This window comes from Anolis sagrei, chromosome 3, assembly GCF_037176765.1.
Source record: "Anolis sagrei isolate rAnoSag1 chromosome 3, rAnoSag1.mat, whole genome shotgun sequence".
NCBI lineage: Eukaryota > Metazoa > Chordata > Lepidosauria > Squamata > Dactyloidae > Anolis > Anolis sagrei.
The window spans coordinates 252,229,113-252,252,149 of record NC_090023.1 but is presented as its reverse complement, the minus strand read 5'-3'; the positions used below and the strand labels follow the sequence as shown (position 1 = coordinate 252,252,149).

Sequence of the window (23,037 nt, the reverse complement as noted above, 5' to 3'; positions counted from 1 at the left end):
GTTGTTCATTCGTTCAGTTGTTTCCAACTCCTCGTGACCTCATGGACCAGTCCACGCCAGAGCTCCCTGCAAGCCATCACCACCCCCAGCTCCTTCAAGGTCAATCCAGTCACTTCAAGGATCCCATCCATTCATCTTGCCCTTGGTTGGCCCCTCTTTCTCCTTCCATTTCCCCCAGCAAAATTGTCTTCTCCAAGCTTTCCTGTCTTCTCATTATGTGGCCAAAGTACTTCATCTTTGCCTCTAATATCCTTCCCTCCAATGAGCAGTCGGGCTTTATTTCCTGGTTGGATCTTCTCGCAGTCCAAGGCACTCTCAGAACTTTCCTCCAGCACCACAGTTCAAAAATCTTCCTTCGCTCAGTCTTCCCTATGGTCCAGCTCTCACATCCGTGGGTAGTATAGTAAAATATAATGATACTAATATTGTCCCATGCTAATAATATATTGTATACACATATATTACTAACATTGGAATATAAAACAATATAATAATGTTGTAATATAATACTATATTGGAGAGGCACTCCAAGTGGCCAGTTTTATGGGGTGGGTATGGACAGGCCCCCAGAAACATCAGAGTTATTTTAATGCAGATGCTTCTGGGATAAAGGCCTGTCTGGATCTGGCCTCAGTTCAATGCAGATATTGTGGAATTTTTCTGCCTTTTATTTATTTATTTGTCGTGTCAGGGCAACCAGTCAATTATATTACATTTGTAACAGAACAAAGCAAACAAACAGACAAAATGCAAAATGTGTGAGTTTGGTAGTTGATTAAATGTCCTTTGACCAGTAGCTGGCCACTTGGAGTACTTCTACTGTTGCTGCAAGGAGGTCCTCCATTGTGCATGTGGCAGGGCTCAGGTTGCATTGCAGCAGGTGGTCAGTGGTTTGCTCTTCTCCACGCTTGCATCTCGAGGATTCCACTTTGTGGCCCCATTCCTGAAGGTTGGCTCTGCATCTCGTGGTGCCAGAGCGCAGTCTGTTCAGCGCCTTCCAAGTCGCCCAGTCCTCTGTGTGTCCAGGGGGGAGTCTCTCATTTGGTATCAGCCACTGGTTGAGGTTCTAGGTTTGAACCTGCCACTTTTGGACTCTCGCTTGCTGAGGCATTCCAGCGAGTGTCTCTGTAGATCTTAGAAAACTATTTCTAGATTTAAGTTGTTGACGTGCTGGCTGATACCCAAACAGGAGATGAGCTGGAGATGTCTCTGCCTTGGTCCTTTCACTATTGGATGCTATTTCCCAGCGGATATCAGGTGGTGCAATACCGGCTAAACAGTATAATTTCTCCAGTGGTGTAGGGCGCACCTCAGGATAATGCGGCATGTCTCATCCAGAGCCACATCCACTGTTTTAGTGTGGTGAGATGTGTTCCACACTGGGCATGCATACTCAGCAGCAGAGTAGCATAGCACAAGGGCAGATGTCGTCACTGTATCTGGTTGTGATCCCCAAGTTGTGCCAGTCAGCTTTCGTATGATATTGTTTCTAGCACCCACTTTTCGATTGATGTTCTGGCAGTGCTTCTTGTAGGTTAGAGCACGGTCCAGAGTGACTCCCAGGTTTTTTGGTGCCCTGCAATGCTCCAGTGGGATTCCTTCCCATATTTTCTGCCTTGATATTCAGGCATATAGGGCTGTCTGGAAAGGCCCTCAGTATTGGTAGCACTAAGTAGGCCTGCTCCCTATTATCTATGACAGGGGTCCTCAAACTAAGGCACAGAATACAGCCCTCCACGGTCATTTACCTGGCCTTCGCTCAGGGTCAACCAAAGTCTGAAACGACTTAAAAGCACACAACAATCCTATCTCACCAGTCAAAAGCAGGGCCACACTTCCCATTGAGATACTAATAATCTTATATTTATTGAAATTGTATTGTTGAAGGCTTTCATGGCCAGAATCACTGGGTTGTTGTAGGTTTTTTTGGGATATATGGCCATGTTCTAGAGGCATTCTCTTCTGACGTTTCGCCTGCATCTATGGCAAGCATCCTCAGAGGTAGTGAGGTCTGTTGGGACTAGGAAAATGGGTTTATATATCTGTGGAATGACCAGGGTGAGACAAAGGACACTTGTCTGTCAGAGCTAGGTGTGAATGTTTCAACTGACCACCTTGATTAGCATACAATGGCCTGACTGTGCCTGGGGCAAACTTTTGTTGAGAGGTAATTAGATGCCCCTTCCTGCATCCTCTCTGTTGTTGTGCTGTTGCAATTTTAGAGTTTTATAATGCTGGTAATATAATGCTGGTAGCCAGATTTTGTTCATTTTCATGGTCTCCTCCTTTCTGTTGAAATTGTCCACATGCTTGTGGATTTCAATGGCTTCTCTGTGTAGTCTGACATGGTGGTTGTAGGAGTGGTCCAACATTTCTGTGTTCTCAAATAATATGCTGTGTCCAGGCTGGTTCATCAGGTGCTCTGCTATGGTTGACTTCTCTGGTTGAATTAGTCTGCAGTGCCTTTCATGTTTATTGAAATTGTTCTTCATTTTAATTATTGTATTGTTTTAAAGTGTGTTTTTGCATTACAAATAAGATATGTGCAGTGTGCATAGGAATTCATTCATGAATTCATGGCAAGCTCAGCAAACGCGCGAAGCAACTGAGACTTTTTGAGTCAGGCGGCTTCCCGTACAGGGATGATCCAGCGCAAGCTGCAAGAGAAAAACCACACGTGGAAGTCGCATGAGGAGGAGAAGAGGGGGTGGGGAGAAAGCCCTGGCTCAATCCGCGCAGGGCAATGACGACACCGACGAGCTGTACGCTGGAGAGAACAGAGTGGGCGGGGCGATGGGGACGAGTAGCCAATCAGGAGAGGAAGAAGTGGGAGTCTGGGGGTGAAGAGCGCATGCGCAGGGTTTCCTCCTCGATGGCCACGCCCCAACCGCCTCGACGCGCAAAAGACGGCACCCTTTCCGGCAGCTGTGCGCGTGCGCGTTGCTGCGACGCTCCTTCGGTCTTTTTTTCCCCCTTCCCGTGCCGTACAAGGTAAGCGCTTCCCTGACGCCGGCGCGCGCGGCGCTTTCTTCGTTCCATTCGACCGTTGGAAGGAAGGGAGGGGGGAAAGGAGGGAGGGGGGAGTGGAGTGGGCGCGAGGCCCGGCGTTCGCGCGTACCCGCGGAGCCTTTTTGAGCCCACGCCGCTTTCCGTACCCGGTTAATCCAGGCCTGGAAGGAAGCTCGGCGCTCATTCATACCACAGGGCTGGGAAATGGAGATCCCAAAACCGTCCCTTAGTGATCCCTCCTCCTCCACATCGTGCTTGGGTGCCTTGATTTTGTAATAACGTGGCAAGGCGTGACTCAGGTTTCGAGGAAGAGGCGCCCCTGAGTCTGCAAGATCTGCGCAGGCCTGCTGGCACGGCCACCACTTCGGCCCTCCCTCCAGGTGCTTTGGACTACAACTCCCACCATTCCTAACAGCCGGCAGGCTGTTAGGAATTGTGGGAGTTGTAGTCCAAAGCACCTGGAGGGCAGGAGTTGGCCCATTTCGCTGCTTTCGAATGTTTCTGCCATCCTTTCCCTCAGGGCAGGTCAGTTAGAAGGAGTTTTATGAGCAAAGGCACCATTGGATGGCTGCCTTCTGCAGTTGCTCCTCTTTTCATGCGTCTTTGAAGTTGCAGGGGATGGGCTACCCTCCAGTTTTCAACACACACATCTTCTATATAAATAAAAATGTAATGCTCGTTTGTGGGATTAACAGAACTCATGCATCTTTGAAAGTGCAGGTGATGGGCTACCCTCCAATTTTACACACACACACACAATCTATATCAATAAAAATGTAATGCTCGTTTTTGGGATTAACAGAACTCAAAAACCGCTGGGGGAATTGGACACAAATTTGGACACAAGACACTTAACAACCCAGTGTATGTCCTTCACTCATAAAAACACTGAAAAACACAGCAGAAGGGACTTAAAAAGCCCCAAAAGGTAAATGACAATACAGAAAAGGGAGGGAAGGGGAGGAAAAAAAGAAAGAAAGAAAACAAAGAGTGAGGGAAAGGGAGAAGGAAGCATGGAAGCAAAGAGAGAAGGAGAGAAATAGGTAGAGAAGGAAGAAAAGAGAGACAGCAGAAGAGAGAAAAAGGGGGAAGGAAAGAAAGAGATATAGAAGGAAGGAAGAACAGGAAGAAAGAGGGAGTGAAGGAAGGAGAGAAAGGGAAGGTTGGCCACAGCAAAGCGTGGCTGGTACAGCTAGTACATAAATAAAAATGTAATGTTAGTTTGTGGGATTAATCTAACTCAAAAACCACTGGATGAATTGACACCAAATTTGGACACAATACGCCTATCAGGCCAACAAGTGACCATTACTCATAAAAACACAGCAGAAGAGACTTAAAAAGCCAAAAAATAAATAATACATTACAGTGCATGCACAAAACCACATATATACACACACAAAACACATATACACAGACTGGGCCACAGTAACGCGTAGCAGGGGACGACTAGTGTGTGTGTGCGTGTGTGATATCCCCCAGCTGGTAAACTGGCTGGGATTTCTGGGAATTGTAGGCCAAAAATATCTGGGGACCCCAGGTTGAGAACCATTGTCGTAGAGACTCGCTTATCCAACATGAACGAGCCAGTAGAATGTTGGATAAACAAAAATGTTGGATAACGAGGGGTTAAGGAAAAGCCTATTAAACATCAAATTACATTATGATTTTACAAATTAAGCTGCAAAAGATCATGTTTTACAACAAATCAACAGAAAAAGTAGTTCAATATGTGGTAACGTTATGTAGTAGTTACTGTATTTATGAATTTAGCATCAAAACATTGCAATGTATTGAAACAATTGTGGATCTGGGCAGGAGGCAGAGTGCATTAGATAATACAGAACATTGCATGACCAAAGGTTAGATAAGCAAGACTCCTCTCTCTCTATGTTGTACACAACATAGTCCGGTTTGTTCAAGCATTTCTATTTATCACAGCTATGCCCGGAGCCCCTGGTAGCACAATGGATTAAACCCATGTGCCAGCAGGACTGCTGACCAAGAGGTCAGCGGTTCGAATTGGGGAGAGCAGGTTGAGCTCCCCCTGTCAGCTCCAGCTCCCCATGCGGGGACATGAGAGAAGTCTCCCACAAGGATGGTTAAAACATCAAACATCTGGGCGTCCTCTGGGCAACATCCTTGCAGATGGCCAACTCTCACACCAGAAGCAACTTGAAGTTACTCCTGGCACGAATAAAAAACAAAAACACAGCGATCCTTGTGTCGTTGTTTAGGTCTCATCCCCCAAGGCAATTTGTATTGAAATATACGCAACCATGTAAAGTGTACCATAGCTAAACATACAGATTAAGGTAGCAGTGGGCCCAGATTTAGACGCTTGCATTTGTGTGGCTCAAGGGGACTTCTCAGTTCCATCTTCCCTGTAGCATCTCCTACAACCCTTGAAAGTGTTACACAGATAAAATGAAGACTGCTAAAAGGAATGAAATAAGGCAGAATTTACCCTCAAGTTGGCCTTCTCTGAAACCTTCAATCTATGAAAGCCTACATACAATCGTGTAAGGTACATTGTATATTCTGTCTAAGTCTCACCTTTGAGATTTATTTCCCTCCTTTTTATTTGAAAATTGGCTGCATTTGCCCAGAAGTCCTGTAGTTGTCCAACATATTTTCCAGTGGGGTACCCAGACAACTCACAGACAATTTATGATGGTAATAAACATACCCTATTTATACCTCACAGCACTTGAAATGCCTCTGAAGATGAGGGTCTTGGTTAAATTATCACTATTTCCTTGTCTTGTGTGCTTTCAGCAAAAGTAATTGGGTACTCTAGAATAGTCTGCTTCTAGGCACAATTCAGTGCTGATTATGACCTTTAAAGCCCTAGACAGTTCAGGTCCAGGCTATTTGGCTGACCATGTCTTCTTGTATGAACCTGCCTGGACCCTGAGATCTTTGGGAGAGGCTCTTCTCTCAATCCCACCTCCATCTCAAGCTCAGTCAGTGGAAACAAGAGAGTGAGCCTTCCTTCTGGGTGGCTGCCCCTCAACTCTGGAACTCCCTGCCCAAGGACCTGTTGTCCTGGCAGCAGGCTATAACCTTTTTATTCAAACAGGCATTTAAAGATGCAGGTATTTAAGATCTAGTCAGCGGGTGCTATGGTTTTTAACTTTGAATATGTATGGATTTCAACTGAATTTTTAAAATACTGTTTGTATGCAATTCTGTTTTAATATTTTTATATTTGTATATTTTAAAATGGATACCAATGCTTTTATGTCAAACCGCTTTGAGTCCCCTTTGGGGAGATAAAGCAGGATATAAATAAATATAAAAACTCTGGAAACAGAAATAATGCCAATGAAACCAGGTGCAAATGAATAGAAAGTGACGCGAAATCCTCTGAATAGGGGCACAGACAGCAAAACAAACACCACAGGGGTGTTAACCCTTCCCGATGCTATCCAAAACTAAAAGATATGTTTATTTGGCTGGAGTTACACTTAAAATGTACCTATTCTGACTTGGATACAAATTCGACTTGAGAACAAATCTACCAAACTTATTTGTATACAGGACTCCCTGTATAATGGCATGGTAAAGTGATGTCCCCCGTATAAAATGAGAAATTGAAGGTTTCATTTTTGGATATATTTTTCCCTGGAATATTTTGTAACCATGGGATTAAATCCCTAGTTAGAGTATCCATGGTTTAAAGGGACAACTTTCTGGTCTGTGATAGCAGTGGGAAGAATATGAATCCATATTTGCCATATGTTCTGTAAACATTGTAATTGGATGATATAACTGATGGATAAAATGTGTTCAACGACTGATAAGGAACTGTTGAATTTTAGTATTTTCTGAAACACACTTCTGCCATGGCTGATGAAGTTGACTTCACCACTGGAGATGCTGGTGCATCTGCCACTTACCCAATGCAGTGTTCTGCTCTTCGCAAGAATGGCTTTGTTGTGCTGAAGGGACGTCCCTGCAAAATTGTGGAGATGTCAACTTCCAAAACTGGCAAGCATGGTCATGCAAAGGTAATCTCTTCCTTCATTTCTGTTCTATTCCACAAATGTCTCTAAATTTCAGCCGTCAAATACCAAACTTTATACTCAGTTGCATTTTGTGCAACCTCAGTTTTAAATAATCTGCCACTTACTGGCATTTCCATCCTAGTTGGCTGCCCTCTTATTCTGTTTCTGATCTGGATAATCATCTTGTATCACATGTGAGTGAGATGTGAATTTCCCGATATTAGAAGCATAGTCCATCAATAAACAGTTCTGTTCTTTGCATGAATGTACATCATATTCCAATGAGAATAGTCTGGACTGTGAATGAGAATAGTCTGGACTGTGTAATTCCACCTTCCTACCCCAGAAGTTAAGACCAGCCACTCAAATTGTTTAACCAGCTTTTCTTAAGAGAACCCCTATCCAGAGTAACTGGCCCTGCCTCTCTGCTTTTCGATCATAGTGTTCCTGCCTGATGGATGCATTTAGGCAGGCAGAAAGAGACAGCTTGGGGTTCTCCCTCTTGCTTGAATTCTCTGAAAACTTCCAGACTTGGAGGATTCTAGGAATAGATAAGGAGGTTACACATGGAGACTGATGTGCCTTCATTTTTCAAGAGGAGAGAACTCTCCACCTTCTTTGCACAAAGAAGTGCTAAACTGCCAACTTGGCAGGGCAGAAAGTGTGAAAAATCACAGCATGTCCCTCATTGGCAAAATGGTATGTGTTAAGGACATCAGCAAAGCTTAAGGGCTCTCCTGTGTCAGATCTTTGTGATGTCATTCCTTTGGAGAATCCACCCCTTCAGACCTGATGTTTTTCGCAACTGTTCAGAATTCATATAATCCCAACTAGGCCAGAGTAGTCTGACTGAGGTGAAAATTAAAGGTCATGCTCTCAAATTCCTTTTTAGCCAAAGTGAGCTGAGGGTAACAAGACAAGGGTAGCATGTTATTTGTATTCTAAGTATCTGACTTGTGAATATTCTCCTAGGTCCATTTAGTTGGTATTGATGTATTCACTGGCAAGAAATATGAAGATATTTGTCCTTCTACTCACAACATGGATGTCCCAAATATCAAGAGGAATGATTACCAAGTAAGTATACATGAAAATATAGACCATGGCTTGACCTTTGGGACTTTAGATCAGTGGTTCTCAACCTGTGGGTCCCCAGATATTTTTCCCTTCAATTCCCAGAAATCCTAACAACTGGTAAACTGGTTGGGATTTCTGGGAGTTGTAGGCCAAAATACCTGGGGACCCACAGGTTGAGAACCACTGCTTTAAATGTTTGACTGCAGTAGTTATTGATCTAAATGAGCTGTCAGAACTCCAGACACTAATTGAAGACTTAACTCTTTCCCAGCAGGTCTGCCCAGTCAGTTTTTTAAATTGTGAATTTTAACTTTACATTTTGTTAGGATTGGTGTCAATCTTTGTTCTGTGTCTCAGAACAAAGATTACATTCTGTGTGTTTTAACCCTGATGATGATGGCTGCCACATTTCAGTCAGTAACTATTTATTCTCCCTCCACCTTTCCCTCAATAGTGGGACTCAGCAGGTTGAAAAGCTAAATATTCAATTCATGGTTTAGAAAAACTACCCCAGTTAAGTGAAGCTATGTTCTCTTGACTTTCTAAGAGCAATACTCAGAGTCAGATTATAAAACTGTGTAGTAGTAAGTCTGAATAGCTGAAGCTGAGGTTAAATGCCTGCCCCATTGACTCAAATTTCTTCAGATGGCTATTAACTAAGATTGTTTTACCAACTTTCCCACAGCTAATCTGTATCCAAGATGGCTACCTCTCTTTATTGACCGAAAGTGGTGACGTTCGTGAGGATCTGAAGGTTCCAGAAGGTGAACTAGGCAAAGAAATAGAGGGAAAATACAATGCAGGCGAAGATTTCCAGGTAAAACTTTACTAGATGAAATATTTCTTCGAATATTTTTTGTTAGTTAACAATTACTCAAAAATCATTTCCTTTGCCTATTCATATTTTATTCTGATTCATATTTTAATGAGGGTGGAGATTGGTTTGCTAAATGTTAAGTTCTGGTTCCAATAGTTCTATTTTAAGTTTCACCAAACCATTGGCACAGTTACTCTTGAAGCAAATGTAATTTAATGTACTTCAGTCACATAATCTAACTATGTGTTTGTTTTTTTCCTGCTGTAGGTTTCTGTTATGTGTGCAATGAGCGAAGAATGTGCTGTAGCCATAAAACCTTGCAAATAGGACCATCTGGATTTGGGCAGTTGCTCAGGTTCCAGCAACTGCAGATCTTGTATTTTAGTTCTGATTATCACCAAAGCTATAACCTTCACTAGCAACCTCGTGTCTTTGTTTGAAAATAATGCTGACTAATGTTGCAAGCCATTTGGCAATACTAAAATTGCTGAAGTTCAAGTGCTTACAGGAATGGCAAGGCAGTCAAAACTGTCATTTTAGATCATGAGGTATTAAAATAGTGTGCTTTACTCGAAAGAGACTGTATAGCAGTGCCAATACCAAGGTAGTACTAAGTTTGGATTTAAGAATAGTGTTTAAGTACAACGTTTTAAATAAATGAAAATAACAATTTTTATCTTAAACATTTTGAAATGTGGCTTGCACTGAACTGTGACTAGTTACTGAGCTAGAGAAAGGGAACACCTATGATCAAAATGCCAGTGCTGATGGCCATGTGCAACAGTCTGTATCTCTGTAGTCCTGCTGGCTCGGTCTTAACATGTTGCCATTTGCCTGTGATGCAAACATCCAAAATATTGGGTGCTTTCATACTCTGGTTAAATAGTGCACAAATGTTCAGGGGTTAGGGGTGTGATTCACGCGAGGCCTTTGATTTCAACATGGAGTTCAGTTACTCTTCTGTTTTAAAAGAAGGGAAAGCCTCAAGTGTTTCAGTAGTATGCGTACTTGTTTTGGGTTTTAGTTTTTGTTTTGTAGCACAAGTAGAATGCTTGGCTTCTTTTTAGGAATTGGAACAAAAGTGTACATAATGGCAGCTTGTATGGAGGCTAAATTTAAACCCTGTTTCACCCAAATAATTTAGGTCACCAGACGCCAGGCCTGCTAAAGAACTATGGTTCGGCGTTCTGTCATACTGGGGAACTTCAGGGCTACTTAACAGGGTTACTTTGACTCAAAATCTACTTGTGCAGGACTTGGTTACACTGAACAGACAAATGCCTAATCGCTAATTTACACGATCTTCTGCTTGCAAGATCATACTTCTGCTTAGTTAGCATTTGGGGAAACCTAATGACTTAAATTTGCCTTAAATATTGGTAGCATCTGACTAACTTGAACTAGTGACTGGGTTCTTAAAACATGTGTAGTTCATTTTGTGGTGGGTGGGCTAGGATAACAGGTTTTTGAGTTTTATTTGGGAATGTGGTTGCCCATAGTCGGTAAAAATTATACTAGAGATGTAAACGAACCATGAGGATCTCGCAGTAAGTTCCAGGTTGGGACAGGAATCTGCACCATTCCAGATATTGTTGGGCTGCAACTTGTAGCATTCCTTACCATTGGCTGTGCTGGCTAGGACTGCTGGGATTTGAAGCATGGGTTTTATGAGCTCCGCCCGTTCTTTAGATTTAACTGAGCAAATATCTATGCAGAGAAGGGGCACAATGCAGATTGGTTTGGCAATAAACACTCTTGAATAAAGCACAGTCTTGATATAATGTTAAATAACTATATTTTCAAGATCTAGGGCTACTTAGAAAGTTTAAGGGTTTTATCATTGTTAGTCCAATCATGTCAGTATTCCTAGGTAGTTGATTTTCAGTTGTCTTGGTAGGAATGGGAAGTCCCAGTTTGAAACACAGGCTTCATCAGCTAGTATCATTAGTCATTCTCAAAACATCCTACAGGAGTTATCTACTGTGCCTAAGCAATTGAGATAATTATTTCTGTCACAGTATCTGAAGATTCCTGCTCATTTCTCCCTGCTTCTGTCATCCTAAGGATGTATACAGCTGATATGTATTGAGGCAGCTAACTTACGGAAATGTTACTTTTCTGTTAATTACCCCTTGCCCCAGAAGTGATGGAATCCTAAGTCAACTTGACTTCTAGTTCTCTAGATTTACAGGATATCGAAACCAGATAGGTTAAAAAGGATGGCATCTGCTAGGTAGATCATACATAGGACACTGTTTGGCTTGCAGCTGTATTACTTCATCAATAAAAGAGTAAAAAAGCCATTTCACTTTGTAGAAAGCTGTGTTTCTACAACTCCACCAGGTTTACAATAAACTGACTTTGCTAATAAAAGATAAATGCTGTATATTTCAGGTTCCTAAGCCTATTTCAGGGTAATCATGTTTCTCTAAATCCACTTTTAGATTGTTATTTTGTTAGACTAACATGCATTTAATTTTGAAGAGCACTCCTGAACTTTCAAGAGCATTCTCTTTTAGCAAGCTACAGGCTAAAATGAAGGCTGAACAACTCAATCTTGGAGTTGTTTGGTAATGGTTCAAGCTTTTGTCTTGGGTAAAAAAAAATTCATTTGGTGTACTATAGTTTCTCTTGCCTCAAATGTTAGAGAATTCTCTTTTTTAAAATCTAAGTTTACCTCTTGATGTGTTGCGGTTTGTTTTTGTGTTCAACAAAACCACTGCTGGTTGAGCCATGACTTGAATATACTCTTCTCAGGGCTGCTCTTGTGAAGAATTGAAAGAGCTTAAGTTGATTATTTTATCAAAGCTGCTTTGAAAGTCTTACAGGGTTTTGTATTCCATAAATTTATAGCATGCCTATGATGCAAGTAGAGTTCTTGTATATTTGAATCTTAGTTGAAAGCAGTCAAACATTGTGACCAAGTTGTTCTTGTGACTAAATGACATATTTGGCTGCAGTAAGCTTTAAATGTTGGAAAGTCTGCTATGTCTGGGAACTTTTAACAGAACAAGCTGTGCTTCAGTATTTCCTGTAAAAGTGCAAGATTCTCATCCATCATAATCAAAAATGTCTCAATGTACAACTCAAAACACTGATCTCAATAGCTTTTATTTACATCTATCTAGAACTTGTAAAACCCTTGAAGTCATCATCAGTCACTGTTACATTAAAACATGTTATTGTAAACAAAACGAGGGGGGAAAGGTTTTTGTATTTGCTGTAAGGGGCAGCTCAGTCAAGTATGCAATATACCTACTGGCTAGTGAATGGATGTATTTTTTCTGCATTTCTGTAATAGTCAAGTATTCCTGTGTTAACAAGTTCTTGCCTTTTAATGATTGTTTTATTGAAATGTTTGAATTATGATTTGGGTCACAGTAAAGAGAATAAAGTTTAAAGAACTACTCTTCTATTTTTCCTGCTGGTCAATTCTTTGCACACCGTATACATCTTCCTTGGGACCGAGTTTTACAGTGGCAGTGCAATCTATGGAAGCAGAATAGTTATGTTCAGTATCAGGCGTGAGCAAACTCTGGCCCTCCAGGGCTTTTTGACTTCAGCTCCCACAATTCCTAACATAGAATCGGAGTTGGAAGATGCCTCGTGAGCCATCCAGTCCAAACCCCTGCCAAGAAGCAGAAAACTCTCATTCAAAGCATCCCCAACAGATGGCCATCCAGCCTCTGTTTAAAAACCTCCAAAGAAGGAGCCTCCACCACACTCCGGGGCAGGGAGTTCCACTGCTGAACAACTCTCACAGTTAGGAAGTTCTTCCTCATGTTCAGGTGGAATCTGAATCCGGTAGGGTGTTGAAGTCACCTGGAGGGCCGAAGCTTGCCTATGTCTGGTACAGCCCCTTCTCTCACAGAAGCATTCCAAGTATTTTCACTGCTGTGGAAATACAGTGAGATGAAGTGCAACCTGATGTCTCCAAACCAGATGGGAAGAGCTGTGGTGAATGATGGCTCTACAATGTGTAGCCCTGTGATCACGAGGCAAGGAGAGTACCCTAAATATGCTAAAGGCACCCAATCTCATCTAGTTTTGCTAAGCAGAGACAGCTCTGGTTGGTATCTGGATGGGAGGCTGCCAACAAACCAGGGGCTGTCAGCTATTATTTCAGAGCAGGGAATGCAAAACCACCCAAATGTTCATTGCCTAAGAAAAAAAACCCCATTTAATTATATAGTATATGGGATCGGCATAAACTGATACACAATTTGAAGGCAGAAATATCCAGATATGCACAATGCTACTATTAATATGGAGGCTTTGGTTAGTTGGTTCATTGATTAGTATTGCATTGTAAGTCCCCACAGGGAGATAGGGTGGGATATAAATATAGTATTATTTTATTATATACACACACACACATATAATGTAATATATACTACAACTTACGATATAGTACTATATGTTATATAATACTAATAGTATAATATACTGGTAGTGTCAGGAGCAACTAGAGAAACTGCAAGTCACTTCTGGTTTGAGAGAACTGGCTATCTGCAAGGGCTTTGCCCATCCTTGTGAGAGGTTTTTCTCATGTCCCGAAATGGGGAGCTGAAGCAGACAGAGGGAGCCCATCTGCACTCTCCCCTGATTTGAACCTCTGACCTGTTGGTATTTAGCCCTGTTTTTCCCCCGTGTCAGGAGCTACTTGAGAAGAGACTTAATATAAATAAAAATGTAATGTTCGTTTGTGGGATTAACATAACTCAAAAACCACTGGACCAATTGCTGCCAAATTTGGACACAAGACACCTACTAACCCAAGGAGTGACCATCACTCCAAATAATAATAATAATAATAATTTTGTCATTTGGGAGTTGTAGTTGCTGGGATTTATAGTCCACCTACAATCAAAGAGCATTCTGAACTCCACCAATTTTATTTCTCGTGTCAGGGCAGCCAGTCAATTATATTGCATTTCTAACAGAACAAAGCAAACAAACAGAGAAAATACAAAATGTGTGAGTTTGGTAGTTGATTAAATGTCCTTTGACCAGTATCTGGCCACTTGGAGTGCTTCTGGTGTTGCTGCAAGAAGGCCCTCCATTGTGCACCAATGTGCACTCCACCAATGATAGAATAGAACCAAAAGTGGCCCAAAGGACTCCCATGACCAACAGAAAACACTTTCTCCTTACTTTATTTTCCAGATCACCAGACTGGGTCACAGCAACACATGGCAGAGGATAGCTAGTATATTAAATATAATTACTACTGAAATACTGTTTTATTATTGTATCTTTGTAATTTTTTGTTATGCTTTTGATTGTGAGCAGCTTTGAGTCTCTGTAAGGAGAGATAAAGCGGGATGTAAATAGTGGAAGACCTAGAGATTGCTAAAAATGTGCAAAAATATATAGTTCAGCAAAGGCCCCATTTCTTTAAGCTGCTGCCTTTGACCAGAAGCATAAAGATGCAAGCAAAACCCTTCTACTCCATTGAAGTGCGTTCAAATGCAAAGCTCTTTGAACTCTCAATAGAAAAAGGTCCAAGTTAACTGGAGTCAACCATTTTGCAAAGCAGGCGCGCTGTGCTGCTCACCGACCGCTTTGTAGGCAGCGCCACATGTGCACCGGAAGTGCGGGGCAGCCCACGTGGTCCCGGAAGTCGAGGGGGGAAACGGGCACACCTCATTTCCTAACTCTAGGGTTGCGTGCTTCACGTCATTGCGTCACGGGCAGAGGGCTATAAAAGCCTGTGCTCGCGGCCGCTTCGGCCTTTTGAGAGGTGTCTCCAAGATGGCGCCGGTTAGTGTTGGAGGGCGAGTCGCGCTGACGAGGTGGAGGGAAGGAAGGAAGGAAAGTCAGGAAGAAGGGATTCATCTAAACCAGGCATAGGCCAACTTGTGCCCTCCCGGTGTTTTGGACTACAACTCCCACAATTCCTAACAGCCGTGGGAGTTATAGTCCAAAACACAGTCAGGGCCAAAGTTGGCCCACTCTTGATCAACACTGTGGAATGAATGCAGCCCTGGCGCCCTTCTGAATTTTACTAATATGTTTATGGTGTTTTTGTGCTTTAATTATTGTGTGATTTAAGTTTGATTTGGTTGTATGTTTACTACAATTCTATTTATTTATTTACAACATTTATATGCCTCCCTTCTCACCCCAAAGAGGACTCAGAGCAGCTTACAATTTATTTATTTATTTATTTCTGGTATTTATATCTCGTCTCTTCTCTACCCCAAAAGGGGGACTCAGGATGGCTTACATAGGCAGCAATTCAATGCCATTACATGAACAACTAATACAATAACCATTAAACCAGTGTTTCTCAACCTTCCTAATGCCACGATCCCTTAATACAGTTCCTCATGTTGTGGTGACACCCAACCATAACATTATTTTGCTCCTGTTATGAAACGTAATTTGGGAGTTGTGGTTGTTGGGATTTATGGTTAACCTACAATCAAAGAGTATTCTGAACTCCAAATTGATTCTAAGACCCATCACATTTTGAGATATTTATTTATTGTATTGTATTATACTGCCAAACATACTGCAGTAGCGCTTCCTACTTATCGCACCACATCAACCCACTTTGGAAGCGCTTTCTACTGCTGAAAACAGGTGTCCTCGATTTGGAGTGAATTTAGAATGATGCTGTGAAATGGCAAGGCAGGGACCTTCAAACGCATACTGTAAGCCACAAGTCATCATGTGTCTTGATGTATACTGGGAAAGGGGGTTGTCAAGATAATGAAAGGCCCCCTTCCAAAGCGGTTCAATGAGAACGAAGGGTGCATCTATACTGTAGATTGCAGATTAACCCCACTTTAACTGCCATAGGTTAATGCTATGAAACAATGGGAGTTATATAGTCTTACGTCTTTTGCTTTCTCTGCCAAAGTATGCTGGTGCCTCACCAAACAACAATTCTCATCATTCATAGAGTTGGAAGAGACCTCATGGGCCATCCAGTTCAACCCCCTGCCAAGAAGCAGGAATATTGCATTCAAAGCACCCTTGACAGATGGCCATCCAGCCTCCGTTTAAAAGCTTCCAAAGAAGGAAATTGAACCAAACTTGGCATACAGAAAGCCCACGACCAACAGAAAACACTGGAAGGGTTTGGTGGCATTGATGTTGAGTTTGGGACTTGTAGTTCACCTACAGAGAGCACCATGGACTCAAACGATGATGGATCTGGACCAAACTTGGCACAAATACTCAGTATGCTAAATGTGAACACTGATGAGTTTGGGGAAAATAGACCTTGACATTTGGGAGTTGTAGTTGCTGGGATTTATAGTTCACTTACAATCAAAAGCATTCTGAATCCCACCAATGATAGAATTGGGGCAAGCTTCCCACACAGAACCCCCATGACCAACAGAAAATACTGTGTTTTCTGATGATCTTTGGTGACCCCTCTGGAACCCCCTGGTGACCCCTCTGCATTAAACAAAGACATCAAACCCTTAAAATACACAAGCCATTAATTAAACAGTATTTATTTATTTATATAGCAGTTTTGTATACCGGTCATCTCACCTCCATTTGAGGGACTCAGGCCGGTTTCCAACATCAATATTACAAGCAGTCATTAAAACATCATATTCTAAATCACACTAAAATATTAAAATAGCAAAATACAGTCATGAATACAGTGGTCAGTCATCAAAAATCATTATTATAAAAAAATGCATCCATATCACAGGATCATGGCTCATTCATCGAATGCCAATCCCCAAAGCCAAGTTTTCACCAGTTTCCTGAACGTTAAGATAGAAGGGGCAGTTCTGATCTCCAGTGGAAGGGAGTTCCGGAGTCAAGGGGCCACCACCGAGAAGGCCCTGTCTCTCGTCCCCACCAGCCGCGCCTGTGAGGCCGGTGGGATCGAGAGCAGGGCCCCTCCAGACAATTTTAGCAATCTGCATCAATAGGAGCATAGTGTCTAGATCTAGGGAAGTAATGCTACCCCTCTATTCTGTTTTGGTTAGATCACATCTGAAATATTGTGTCCAATTCTGGGCACCACAATTCAAGAGAGATATTGACAAGCTGGAATGTGTCCAGAGGAGAGCGACTAAAATGATCAAGGGTCTGGAGAACAAGTCCTATGAAGAGCGGCTTAAAGAGCTGGGCATGTTTAGCCTGAAGAAGAGAAGGCTGAGAGGAGATATGATAGCCATGTATAAATATGTGAGAGGAAGCCACAGGGAGGAGGGAGCAAGCTTGTTTTCTGCTGCCCTGGAGACTAGGACGCGAAACAATGGCTTCAAACTACAAGAAAGGAGATTCCATCTGAACATGAGAAAGAACTTCCTGACTGTGAGAGCCGTTCAGCAGTTGACCTCTCTGCCCCGGAGTGTGGTGGAGACTCCTTCTTTGGAAGCTTTTAAACAGAGGCTGGATGGCCATCTGTCAGGGGTGATTTGAATGCAATATTCCTGCTTCTTGGCAGGGGGTTGGACTGGATGGCCCATGAGGTCTCTTCCAACTCTTTGATTCTATGAACTATAAATCCCAGCAACCACAACTCTCAAGTGACAAAATCATTTTTTTTTGAGTGAAGGACATATATTGGGTTATTAGATGTCTTGTGTCCAAATTTGGTGTCAATTCCCCAGTGGTTTTTGAGTTATGTTAATCCCACAAACGAACATTACATTTTTATTTATATAGATATACACATACAATATATTGTTAGCATAGTACAATATCAGTATTGTATTATACCATTCTATTGTAATATTATTAGTAATATTACATCTATATAAATAAAAATGTAATGTTCGTTTGTGGGATTAACATAACTCAAAAACCACTGGGGAATTGACACCAAATTTGGAAACAAGACACCTATCAGGCCAGTGAGTGACCATCACTCATAAAAATACTGAAAAACAGCAGAAGAGATTTAAAAAGCCAAAAAATAAATAAATACATTACAATGCATGCACAAACCCGCATATATACACGTATACACAAATATATAAGCAGAGATATACACATACAAAACACATATACACGGAGTGGGCCACAGCAACGCGTGGCAGGGGACAGCTAGTGTAATATAAATATATAATTATAATATATTATTATATTGAATTACATTATATTATTATAAATATTCTATTGCAGTGGTTCTCAACCTGTGGGTCCCCAGATCCTTTGGCCTACAACTCTCAGAAATCCCAGCCAGTTTACTAGTTAGGCTTTCCTGGAGTTGAAGGCTAAAACATCTGGTGACCCACAGGTTGAGAACCACTGGCATATTTTTATATTATGGTTGTATGTTTACTAGAGCTATATTATGTTTCTTCTGTTGTGAGTCCTTTCGGGGAGAGGGTGGGATATAAAGAAAGAGTATTAGTATTAAGACAAATTGCCACAGTCAGTATTTATTATTATTATTTATTTACTGTATTTATACCTCACTCTTCTCAACCCCGAAGGGGACTCAGAGTGGCCTACAGATTATGGCAACATTCAATGCCGCATCATACAACAATTAATAAATATAACATATCAAATTATAAAACAAAACATATAAATGCAATACGTGCAACAACAAATAATAAATATAACATGTCAAATTATAAAACATAAATGCAATAAAACACATTAAAATAGTTTTAACAGAGCAGTTGTTCCATCGGGAAGAATGAGATGCCAAACCGGGATGGCAGTGTTCACTCAAGAGAGGGCTCAGGTGAATCCGGGCCATGGCTGGAAGAAACAAATGTATTGATTACTCTTATATCACCCCACTTTTCCATCTGCTTTTAAAGCTTCAAAGGCTCCTTCTACACAGAGGCATAAAATCCACATTTTCTGCTTTGAATGGATTATATGGCAGTGTAGACTCAGATAATCCAGTTCAAAGCAGATAATGTGGATCACCTGCCTTGATATTCTGGAATATATCCAGTGTAGAAGGGGCCTTAGTTTCTTTCTCCTCATACTTTCCACATTTGCTGCAAACTGATGCCTCTTTCAGGGTCCTTCCGCACAGCCCTAAATCCCAGAATATGAACACAGAAAACCCCACATTATCTGAGTGTGGACTTGGATAACCCAGTTCAAAGCAGGGCCCTTCCACACAGCCATATAACTCATAATATCAAGACAGAAAACCTCACATCTGCTTGCGGACTTGGATAACCCAGTTCAAAGCAGGATTTTTCTGCCTTGATATTCTGGGTTATATAGCTGTGTGGAAGGGCCCTGAGTTCAAAGTGCCTAAGCCGTTGGCACTCAGTTAACTCAGGAGGAGGTAGAGGAGTGAAATAGAAAGAATGTTGAACTTCCCTGGAAGGGCCCTTCATGTAACCCAGAATATCAAGGCAGATAATCTGCAATATCTGTTTTGAACTGGGTTATCTGAGTGCACACTGCCATATATTCCAGCTCAATGCCGAAAATGTGGGATTTTGTTCAGCTGTGTGGAAGGGGTCTCTGATAAGGCAAAAGCAAACTGCTGTAGCCTCCTAATTTTTATGTCCTTCCTCATTCAGAACTTGTTACCATCTTGACTACACGTTTATATTACTTGCCAGTTCAGTTCTCTGAAACATTGGCTAGTATGCTGGGCTAGTATGCCTCTGCTGGGATTTGTCAGCAGTGGGAGCAAGTGAAAGGTCTTTTATCTTGCTTGTGCTGTTCACAGACGTTCACAGAATTAAAGAGCATCTGACTAATGTGGAAATTAGTACACACTGGCCCCATTTAACTCTCAGACATGCGCAAATTAAGATTATAAATACTAACTGGTATGCTTTTTGTTTAGAAAAGAGACAAGAAGCCAAAAAAATTAACTTGCAAGTATAATCTTGATCTCACCCATCCGGTAGAAGATGGAATATTCGATTCAGGAAATTTTGTAAGTAAATCTCCTACTTTCTGTTGTCTAGTCTGTTTTTAATGATGATGTATATTAAACCTAAGTAAAACTGACAGAAAATCTTAATGATTTTTATGGGAATAAAATGGGTATGTTTTAGTTTAAAATATTAATAAAATAGTTGCCTGTCAAATCACAATGAAAATGTTGCCTCTAGAAAATCTCAGTCAATTGATTGCATTATTCTGTCATATTTAAATGATGGAGTTGATAAAATATTCATGTGGATAAAGGTATTTAAGTTGCTTGTCAGTCTTTTTATTTTGATATATTGCATATCTACCACATAATCAAATCATTTCCAAAAAAAATGGAGAATTTTAAATATTGAGGCTTATAGTGTGCTTTACATTTCATTGTCAGCAATATTTATGTGCCAGATTTCATTTCCTTGTATGACATTGGCCTATATGTCTGTAATAACAAAAAATGTCTGGCTAGGGTCCCTTCCCTAGTTCCACACCTAGGGCCACATTCCCTAGTGTTGCATTGTTGTTCTTTGTTGGTATAGGAACAGTTCCTGAAGGAAAAAGTTAAAGTCAATGGAAAAACAGGAAACCTGGGAAATGTAGTTCACATTGAACGCTTGAAGAACAAGATCACAGTGACATCTGAACGACAGTTCTCTAAAAGGTGGGTATATATTATTTGCCAATGTATCTTTTTTCTTTTGTTCTTAGGCTTTTGGGCTAATTTACAATAATGAGAACAGATGCCTTTGTGCATCTATTTTCCACTGAAACCCCTATCCCAGGCATGGGAAACTTGGGCCCTCTGGGCATTTTGGACTTCAACACCCACAATTCCTAACAGCTGGTAGACTGTTAGGAATTGAGAGAGTTGAAGTCCAAAACACCGGGAATGCCCAAGTTTGCCTATGCCTGCTCTATTCTGTCACCTGAGAGAGATCCTCAAGAGCTAGGAAACTGGAACAGAATGCCATGCAGGCCAGAAGGCCTGTGTAGGTGGGCAGATTTGCATTGCTGCAAATATCTCTTACCAAAATGGGGCTGGTCTTCATTATTGGTCATATTAGTTGAGATTGGGAGTCCAAAACCAAATCTGGAGGACCTCGGCGTGCCAACCCTTATTCCAAAGCAAAACTATACAACTTACATTGACATTTACAAATGCAATTATGCTTGAAGTACTTTAGAAATGTTCCTTTGCATTGTCATTAAAGTGTATGTGTACAAATGTGGAAGAATAATGGGTCTCCTCTCTCTTGACATCTGCTCCAAGAAGGAGGACTGGAAAAGGAGGCAGTGCTGTTCTATAGTGGGAAACTGTATTTATTTATTTGCTTTGCTTTGCTTTGCTTATATACCGCTGTTCTCAGCCCGGGAGCGACTCACAGCGGTGTACAACATAGAAAGAGCAAGGTTCAAAATTCAAGACACAATATAAAATGATCCACAATCCAGCATTAACAAAAACATAATCATCAAAAAACATAATCATTACTACAAAAGCCGTTCCGCGTCGTCTCATCGTCCAAACCACAATCCAGTATCATTTTCCGTTGTTCCATTCCTATAGTCATTACCAATCATAGTCATGTATCAATCTAGTTTCATAACTAGCTACGTATTTGAAAGGAAGCTAACTGGTTTAATTTGATATCAAAAGAGCTTTAGAGTAGGCTTCTGTGAAGGCTTCTAGAATATGTTGATATCACATGGAGTAATTTTTAGCATTGTTTTATCTGGAAATTGTATTGACTTTTTAATAAAATCTCGGAGAATAATTTTGACACATGTAACTGGCATTGACGTGGGCTGTGAGCAGTCTTTTCCAAAAGGAAAAAGCATTTAAAACAAAAGCAGGAACAATAAAAAAAATCAGCAGTTTCACCCTCGCACGGCGTCACAGCTTGCAGAAAAGCAAATTGGCTTCCGCAATCTAAAATGGAGCCAAAGCCAGCTTTTTAAACTTACAAAAAAGATGTATTAGAAATAATTACATTTTCTAGATAGAAAAGATTGGGTAACTATATAGTATCTAACTATTTGGAGATGGTAGCTATGTTTCAATCTTACTCTAGGACAGGTATAGGCAAACTTGGTCGGCATAGTCCAGGCCTGGGCAAACTTTCACTCTCCAGGTATTTTGGACTTCAACTCACTCAATTCCTAACAGCCAGCAGGCTGCTAGGAATTATGGGAGTTGAAGTCGAAAACACCAGGACGGTCAAAGTTTGCCCTTGCCTGGTCTAATGTCACAAAGAAATAGGAGGACAGAATAGAAAGACAGGCAGACAGAGGGTAAATGGGGAAAGAAAGGCTTTTGTACAAGCTACCTCATCTGCCTATCTATTTCCTTGATGAGGACTATAAACTTGTGTAGGCTGTGGTTGGCCTCCAACATCTTTAGCCCCAGTCTTCTCCTTTTTATACCTCCTCAAGTCTTAAAAAACAATTGGAAAATGTGGCTGCTGCATTGTTTCCAGATTTCATCAGCGAATAGCATTGCTCACTCCCTTTTCCCTGCTGTTTCCTGCTTCTTACCTTCCAGGAAGGGAGAGAAGACAAGGATGGTGGCAGCAGGGACAAAGAAGGGGGGAGGGGGCGGTCCAGCAGTTTCCAGAATGCCCTTTCACATGAAGCGGGGGGGATTGTTGTTTTTTACCTTGTATTTGTGGACAAGGGAGTGTTTTGTTTTCAAATAACACCCTGTACTCACATTACTTTCCTTTTGTATTAAAGGTACCTTAAGTATCTCACCAAGAAGTATCTCAAGAAGAACAACCTCCGTGACTGGCTGCGTGTGGTGGCCTCTGATAAGGAGACCTACGAACTGCGGTATTTCCAGATCAGCCATGAGGACGAAGAGTCTGAAGCTGAGGAATAAAATTCCTAGTGCTCCTAGTTGGGAGTGTGGCCTTTTTAAAATGAACTTGCAGCATGTGCAAATGAAACATCTATTTATGAGAGTGCATTAACTTATTACCAATTAAAGAACATTCACACCTAATTTAAAACTTCAGGGCTCTGTGAGAGATTGGGATGCCTTGTACTTCCCAAGCTGCATTAAAAGGCTGTTCTGATTAACTGTAATCTGTGCTTTTTTAAAAGAAACGGTGTGAGTGTGTGTATGTATATTTATGCCAAAATAACTTCCAAAGTAATATATGAATGTTTAATGAATGTAGTGTGTGTTGAGACAGTTGTCAACTGAAACCTGAATAAAACGAAGAGGTTTATTAACTTTTCAATATATATTTCTTAGTATTTCATTAGGTTTAGCTAGCAACAGCT

General features: G+C 41.3%; 2 protein-coding genes across 2 annotated transcripts; both read left to right on the top strand.

Moving 5' to 3' along the window:
* The first annotated feature begins 2,882 nt into the window (after positions 1–2,882).
* EIF5A2 (eukaryotic translation initiation factor 5A2) lies at positions 2,883–12,320 on the top strand. Its single transcript, XM_060767530.2, has 5 exons — positions 2,883–2,991; positions 6,834–7,022; positions 7,992–8,096; positions 8,782–8,913; positions 9,181–12,320. The coding sequence occupies exons 2-5, from the start codon at positions 6,858–6,860 to the stop codon at positions 9,238–9,240; spliced, it is 462 nt and encodes a 153-aa protein (XP_060623513.1). The 5' UTR covers positions 2,883–2,991; positions 6,834–6,857; the 3' UTR covers positions 9,241–12,320.
* Positions 12,321–14,589: 2,269 nt separating this feature from the next.
* RPL22L1 (ribosomal protein L22 like 1) lies at positions 14,590–22,830 on the top strand. The gene is made up of 4 exons (XM_060767531.2): positions 14,590–14,676; positions 19,667–19,759; positions 20,292–20,413; positions 22,486–22,830. Exons 1-4 carry the CDS (start codon positions 14,668–14,670, stop codon positions 22,628–22,630), a joined length of 369 nt encoding a protein of 122 aa, XP_060623514.1. The 5' UTR covers positions 14,590–14,667; the 3' UTR covers positions 22,631–22,830.
* The last annotated feature ends 207 nt before the right edge of the window (positions 22,831–23,037 follow it).

What these genes read in the sequence shown, in the direction of transcription:
- EIF5A2 (XM_060767530.2), top strand. Translation starts at nt 6,858, where the DNA reads ATGGCTGATGAAGTTGACTTCACCACTGGAGATGCTGGTGCATCTGCC. An exon ending in GCAAGCATGGTCATGCAAAG is followed by an intron (nt 7,023 to 7,991) that starts GTAATCTCTTCC and finishes ATATTCTCCTAG; the next exon opens with GTCCATTTAGTTGGTATTGA. An exon ending in ATGCAGGCGAAGATTTCCAG is followed by an intron (nt 8,914 to 9,180) that starts GTAAAACTTTAC and finishes TTCCTGCTGTAG; the next exon opens with GTTTCTGTTATGTGTGCAAT.
- RPL22L1 (XM_060767531.2), top strand. An exon ending in TATTCGATTCAGGAAATTTT is followed by an intron (nt 19,760 to 20,291) that starts GTAAGTAAATCT and finishes TTGTTGGTATAG; the next exon opens with GAACAGTTCCTGAAGGAAAA. An exon ending in GAACGACAGTTCTCTAAAAG is followed by an intron (nt 20,414 to 22,485) that starts GTGGGTATATAT and finishes TTTGTATTAAAG; the next exon opens with GTACCTTAAGTATCTCACCA.